Raw genomic sequence first — 7286 nt, forward strand, 5'->3', positions numbered from 1 at the left:
TTTGCAGTAGATTTGCCCAATGCAACAACGTTGCTTGATTTCTTGACTGCTGCTTCCATGGGCGTTGATTGTGAATCCAAATAAAATGAAATCCTTGACACCTTCGGTCAAACTGAAAAGTGACTCTATGGTTTTCACATCAGTGGAGCAGTGTGAGGGTGCACTGAGATGCAATGTTGAGATGCATCTCCCTGCACAGTATCTTTCATGAAGTTATTGGATGGTGTGGTCCTTGGGTTGACTGGCCCAGGTGGTGAAGATAAAGTGTCGAGTGAGCAGGTTGCTGTTCTCACAGAGGGAAAGGGAGTTTCTCAGTATTTCAGAGCTGGAAAGAACCTTTTCAAAGCACTTACAGGGTCATCCATTTTTGTTTGGATCCTTCTAGAGGCATGGAGCTCACCACAACTGCATTACTGAACTTTAGTGACTAGATACTTTCTGGCAAACACATTAGGACCAAGCAAATTATCTCCATTGTCACAGAATCAGTCTTTCTAATGACCAAGTGGATACCTTGCCTATGGTACAGGATGGTTTGCTGAATTAGCCCAGGTTTTATTTTCTCTGAGTCCCTGAGTGGTGCAAACGGTTAACGTGTTCAGCTGCTAACTGAAAGGTTGGAGGGTTGAGTTTACCCAGAGGTGCCTCAGAAGAAAGGTTTGGCAATCTACTTTCAAAAAATCAGCCTTTGAAAACTCTGGAGCACAGTTCTACTCTCTCACACACATGAGGTCACCATGAGTTGAAATCAACTCTATGGCAATTGGTAGTGGCTTGTCCTTTCTGGCTAGAAATTCTCTGTGGACCCAAATAAAAATGAAACAGCCTACTCAGTGCACATAGTCACTGTATGTTTTGGTCATCTGGAACAAAACCGTGGCTGAATTTCACAGAGTACTGATGCATCCATGGGTCTGAACCGTGGGTGACTAGAGACAGGAATATGACAAGGAGCTCCATTTTCCCTCCCACTCTACAAAGCTGCCTCAGTGGGTGAACCTGTCTGGACCAGTGGCTTCCATCACCATTAATGCCTAGATGACTTCCACATCCTTATCCTCAGCCTGGATCTCTACCCTGAGCTTCATGCTTGTTTATCCATCTATGTGTTTATCTTGTCTGGATGTTCCATCCATAAACCTGCTGCTGTCGAGTCAATTCTGACTCATAGCAACCCTGTAGGACACAGTAGAACTGCCCCATAGGGTTTCCAGGGCTGAAATCTTTATGGAAGCAGACTGCCACATCTTTCTCCCACGAAGTTGCTGGTGGGTTCGAGCTGCCAACCTTTCAGTTAGCAGCTGAGTGCTTAACCACCAGGGCTCCTTGGATGTCCCACAACCACCTCAAATTCCACACATACAAATCTGAACTCCTTATCTTCCATCCTCCCTCCACCTCTTCCTCCGGCATTCCACACCTTAGCAAATGGCGTCGCTGTCTATGCAGACATCTCCTTTCTCTACCGCCCCCGCCAACATGCACTCAGTCTGCAACTTCAGTCAGTGCTACCTTTTGACTAGCTCTTAAATTCTTCCTCTTCCCTCAGCTCCCAATGCCTCCTTCTTTGCTCCAGTTCTTGCCACTTCCCACAGGGATGGTGCTAACCTCCTTCCTGGTTCCCTGGCTCCAATGTCTTCCCTGCCCAACCCGTTCTCCTCACTGCTGCCAAGATTATTATTGTTCAAATGCACAATCTATGTCTGACCATGTCATACAACAGCTTGACCCACAATCAAGTTCAAGCTAAAGATTCAAGTCTTCAGCATTATTCTCAAGAACCCTTTTCCATCTGGCCCCTGTCCACCTCTAACTTCTCCACACCCGTATAAACTATGCACCTTTCACTCTGGCTATTGGGACCCATTCATATTTCAGGCTGCTCACGTAGGAATTGACTCGAGGGCACTGGGTGGGTTTTTTCACACCTTCGAGGTTAAGATTGAGCATCTCTCCGTGCTACTTCTTAACCTAACTCCTACTTGTCCTCCAAGACTTGGCTCCAGCATCACCTAGAAGTCTTCTTTGATCCCTTCCAACTCTACCCCCTGAACCAGGAAGTGAGGGGGGTCCCTCCTCATCTTCGAGAACACTACATGTGTACCTTACCACACTGTGCTGCGGTCACTGATATTCTTGTCTCTCTCCTCTCCTGAAAAGAGAGGAACCATGTCTTTTTTCTTTGGCTCACTAGCACCTACCTGGTAGGTTCTTAATTCAAGGGTTTACAAAAATAAATACTGGAGCTGTTGTGTTAGGAATGTTGGACCAGATACTCACACTGAGAGACTCCCAAAGGAAGTTTAGTTTTTCAAAGAGGGGTATTTTCTTTCCTAGGTGGGCATGGAAGATGTGCCTACTTTGTCTTGGCACATCTATAGGTAGTCCCAGAAAGCTCTGCATTTCGTTCACAGATCAGGTATCTGTACCAATAAAAATCAATCAAGATGAAGTCCTAGGGAGCATGTAAGTTATCAGAGAATGATTCTAGCCATTTCATGTCAAGGTCCTATTGAGTTTCCCACATTCAGAGCTAAGCACAGTATCTGCACAGAGCAGTCCCTCAACAAATGTGTGTGCAATTGGGTGTGAATGCATCGATTCTGGTGCTTCCAACACTGATGCTCCTTTGGTGAAGGCCTCACAATGTAATAATCTCAACAGATGGAGTTAAAGACTACCAGACTACAGAAACTTGTTTTTATTATATTTTCCAGGAGGGTAGTCTAATATTTTCCCTGGTTATAGCTATCTGTAGAGCCCTGGTGGCACAGTGGTTAAGAGCTTGGCTATTAACCAAAAGGTTGGCAGTTCAAATCCACCAGATGCTCCTTGGAAACCCTATGGGACAGTTCTACTCTGTCCTATACGGTCACTATGAGTCAGAATTGACTTGATGGTAATGGGTTTGGGTTTTTTTGGTATAGCTTTCTGCTTTTTTTTTTGCAGATTTAAAAACAAGGTTCTGAAACAAGGTTCCCCTGCTTTATTAATTAACAAACATGTTTGAATTATACTCTGTGTCAGGGACATTTACATGGGGTTACCTAATAGATAGTTAGATATATGGGTCTGTAGCTCCTGAGGCAGGCTTGAGCTGGAGACAGAAAACTGGGGCGACTGATGGTGGGTGTGACCATCAGAGAGCGAAGAATGCAGAAGCCATGGAAATAGATGCTTCTCAGTAACAAATTTGAACTAAGGAAATAATGCTCTTGTATAACCAAAAAACCAAACTCTCTGCCATCAAGTTGATTCTGACTCATAGTGACCACACAGGACAGAGTAGAACTACTCCATAGGGTTTCCAAGGAGTGGCTAGTGGATTCAAACTGCTGACCTTTTGGCTAGCAGCTGAATGCTTAACCACAGCACCACCAGGGCTCCAACGTTTTTGTACAGGATTGTAGTTTTCTTTTTTGCAAAGTAATTCACATATGTCATCTCATTGTAAGTATTTGATGAATTTGTTTATTTGGGTAGTCAGAGATATCATTATTACTATTTGGAGACAAGGTCACCTGGATGGGCTGCCTGTCCTGTGAACACTGGTGACACGACTAAGGCATCCTGGACCACATGTGTGTGGCTCCCTCTCTGCTGAGCTGCCCCTTGTGGAACAGGATGAGTGGCTGGAGTTATGTGACATGGCAGACCTGCAGGTGCTCAGGAGTTCCCAGTTCTCCTGCAGGTTCCCCAGGAGTCCTCACAAAGTGACATTCAGGGCTTTCTGCAGCAAGGTCCTGATGAGGCCCAACAGCACCCCATGCTTACCCGGGGAGACAAGGCCCACACTCAGCATCATTCTCCACGTCCCCCGGCGTCAGCACAGTGGCCCGGAAGAAGCCCTCACAGTCTTTGTGACGCCTGCATATCTGGTAGCCTCCTTTGGAAAACTTCTCTGCTGGGCACGGGACACAGTCATAGTCGTCATCTTTGGTGCCGTAGCCGCAGGACTGACAGGGGGAAAAGGAAATGGGACGCATGTGACTACAGTGACCTACTTCTAAGTAATTCAGACAGGTGGTCCATGGGCAATGACACACTGGCTGTTTCTGAAAGCTACTCTTGCTGAGCCCTCGTTTCCTGACTTATCCTCCATTCACCAGCTGTCATCCTGAGCAGCATTCCTTTTCTCAGGGGCTCTCCAGCTTCAGTCACTGCCCTTCTGAGTGCTCTGAAATAAGTTAAACAAGCTTCTACAATGTCCGGTGTACATCACAGACACCGGTGTCTAACGTTTCTCAGCTATCTGCTGGTTGCTGTTGAGTCACCCCCGACCATGGAGGCCCCGGGTGCGTCAGTGTAGAACTGTGCTTCACAGGGGTTTCAAGAGCCGATTTTTTGGAATTAGATCACCCGACCTTTCTTTCGAGGCGCCTCTGGGTGAATTCGAACCTCCAATGTTTCGGTTAGCAGCTGAACATGTTAAGAGTTTGCACCCTTCAGCGACTCCCTCAGCTGTCTACAAGAACCCCAAATCTTGAAATCGTGGAAGCTTTGCTTAGTTCTTAACAGAACATATATGCTCGGTCTTCCCCAAAGGAGAAGGGAGACACAAAACTCAGGAATAAATAAGCTATTATTGGAAGACATTTCAGTTATGCTTCTGATTCAGATGATCCGAAACACATTTAATCAGGGTTGAATAGGAAAGTAACTGTCCTCTAAAAATATTAAAAATAACTCTGAGAAACCCGTTTACAGATGCCCCGCTGTCTCCCGCTGAGGTAAGCACTGTCCTTGGGTGCAGAGCAGCTGCAATCCTTCAGTCGCAATGTCTAGTGACTACAGAAGACTGCTCTTATTTGCCTGGGTGACCATACAGAGATCAAGGCAAGCTGTGGATGATGTTACATGCAGAAGAAAGCATCTCCCTTGACCTTGGCATTGAGGTTCACCCAGGCCCAGGAGTGGCGCGTGGCCAGTCCAGCTGGGGTAGGTAGGGTCCTTACCATGTAGGGCTCCTCCCCTGGCCCGCACTGTGGACACTCATGGCACAGCCCTGTGGTCTGGTTGTAGTACTCGTTCTCACCGCAGTTTGAGTATTCTGCTCTCGCTGAGTATATCAGAGACACCTGCCACAAGAAAGAGGGTCACTTTTGGCCTCCATGCCTCACTGGAAACACAAGGTACCTTTTCAGGGTCAGGGCCTAAGGAGCTTGGAGATGGCTTATAGGAAAGAAGGCACCTCCTAGAGGGTAGGGAACCCCATTCCATGTTTAGTAAGTTGAGTGTTTGATGCTCAATCAGTCCCCAGTAATTTTTGTCTAATAAGCAGAGCATGACAACACTCTGCCTCCCACCAGCATGCTTCCACCCTGACCCGAGTGACATCCAGGAACCCCACCCCACCTTCGAGGTCTGCTTCAGTTCCTTTTCACCCATGTTATGGATTTCATTGTGTCCCCCCAAAATATGTGCTGTAAATCTTAACCCCTGTACATGTGGATGTAATGCCATTTGGGAATAGGGTTTTCTTTGTTATATTAATGAGACCATCTCAGTGTAGGGTGTGTTTTAAGCCAATTGCTTTTGAGATATAATAAAAGCACAGACTGGGGAAGATAGATGCCACGGCACATGAACATTGCCAGAGAACTGAGGGACAGAAGCTGAAAAGAGACAAGGACCTTCCCCTAGTGCCGACAGAGAGAGAGCTTTCCCCTAGAGCTGGTGCCCTAAATTTGGACTTTGAGCCCCCTAATCTGAGAGAAAATAAATTTCTGTTGGCTGAAACCACCCATGGAGCCCTGGTGGCACAGTGGTTAAGAGATCGGCTGCTAACCAAAAAGTTGGCAGTTCAAATCCGCCAGCTACTCCCTGGAAGCCCTATGGGTCAGTTCTACTCTATCCTATAGGGCCGCTATGAGTCGGAATCAACTCGATGGCAACAGTTTTTTTTTGAAAGCCACACACTTGTGGTATATCTGTTATAGCAGCACTAGATAACTAAGACCACCCATGAGAACTTTCTTTCATTGTCTCCAGGTTATGATCTGGCCACTCCCTCCAGGAGCATCTAAGCCAGCATGGCTCCTTCCAATGCCATAGATATGTCTGCTGGCATTTAGGCCTTGTGGTACTGTCTTAACCTCTCCATCAGGAAGAAAGCTCAGTGAGGGCCAGAAATAGGTCTTTTTCAACTGTGTGTCCCCCATATGGCTTGGTGCTCATCCAATATTCATTGAGTTGCGTGTATCTGAACACAAATGAGCATTTAACCATGTTTCTCTCCATGACTGTATAACAAAGACAGTTACCATTAAAATATGTTTAATTTGAACCAGGTACTGTGTTCAGCACTTTACAGGCATTTTCTTATTTAATCCTCACAAGAACCCTTTGAGAGAGGTGCTATTATCATAACATGTTCCCATTTTACAGTGGTGGAAACTGAGGCTCAAAAGACTAAGGAACTGGTCTACGGTCATATAGCTAATAAGGACATAGCAGGGCATGGGAACCCAAGCTGCTTACCACCAGCTCAGATGCAGGGCTGAGCCTTTCCCCACACCCAAAGATGGATGGCTCAGTGAGTTTGCAAGACTTAACTGAAATGGCAGGTAAGGTGCATATAGCAGCTCAGCATTCTGACACACTTACCACCAGGACAGGGAGCCAGTTTACGGTCCCCCGCGTGGCCATCCTTTCCTGGGTGTCCACCTGCAAAGACACACTTCATCAGCACCAGGTGGGCACCAGGAGGCTGCCTCTTCTCTCAATGCATGCAGTGTAGGCCCTGGCCTTCCAGGAACAGCGCCATGCCCTGGAAGTCATGCCTAGCTCCACCCTGTGCAGTGGGCAATGAATTAATGCCCCCTCCCCAATCCTCGGGCCCACCTGCCTTCAAGGAAAATGTGGCTTCCTCATGGGTGTGATCCACTGGATTTTGTGTTTTTTTCTCACCCCAAAGCGGGGGGTGGGGAACAAATACACCCTGAAGGAAAAGGCAGATTTTAAGCTGAATCCTGGCTCCACGCACCTTGTGCTGACTCCACGGCCCTCACCCAGCATCACACCCATTCCTGGGAAAGAGCCTCAGAGAAGAAGGTCCTCGGGGAGCACATTGACGGGCCTGTTGTTAAACCCTGGGGTTTATGACTAATTGTTTAATGTGCTCAGAAAGCTTTGAAGAAGCCAGGCCTTACATAAGCTTTAAGTATGGGCGTGCTTTGGGCTCCCTCCTGATCTGTGGGTTCCTTGCATAAGGGCAAAAAGAGGACACCCGGAGGGAGTGCCAAGTGAGAGAATCTGGTCCAGGCCTCCATTTACCTCTCTGTTCT

General features: G+C 47.1%; 1 protein-coding gene across 1 annotated transcript in view; it reads right to left on the reverse strand.

Annotated features, from left to right (window-relative positions):
* Positions 1-6706, reverse strand: part of EDAR (ectodysplasin A receptor) — a 42818-nt gene extending 36112 nt beyond the window's left edge. The window contains exons 1-3 of the mRNA XM_023552651.2: positions 6607-6706; positions 4956-5078; positions 3775-3956 (exon numbers count right to left, since the gene is read on the reverse strand). Of these exons, the coding sequence (XP_023408419.2) occupies positions 3775-3956; positions 4956-5078; positions 6607-6648 (347 nt within the window). The 5' untranslated portion in view covers positions 6649-6706. The remainder of the gene's footprint in view (positions 1-3774; positions 3957-4955; positions 5079-6606) is intronic.
* Positions 6707-7286: the final 580 nt, after the last annotated feature.

This window comes from Loxodonta africana, chromosome 15 (genome assembly GCF_030014295.1).
Source record: "Loxodonta africana isolate mLoxAfr1 chromosome 15, mLoxAfr1.hap2, whole genome shotgun sequence".
NCBI lineage: Eukaryota > Metazoa > Chordata > Mammalia > Proboscidea > Elephantidae > Loxodonta > Loxodonta africana.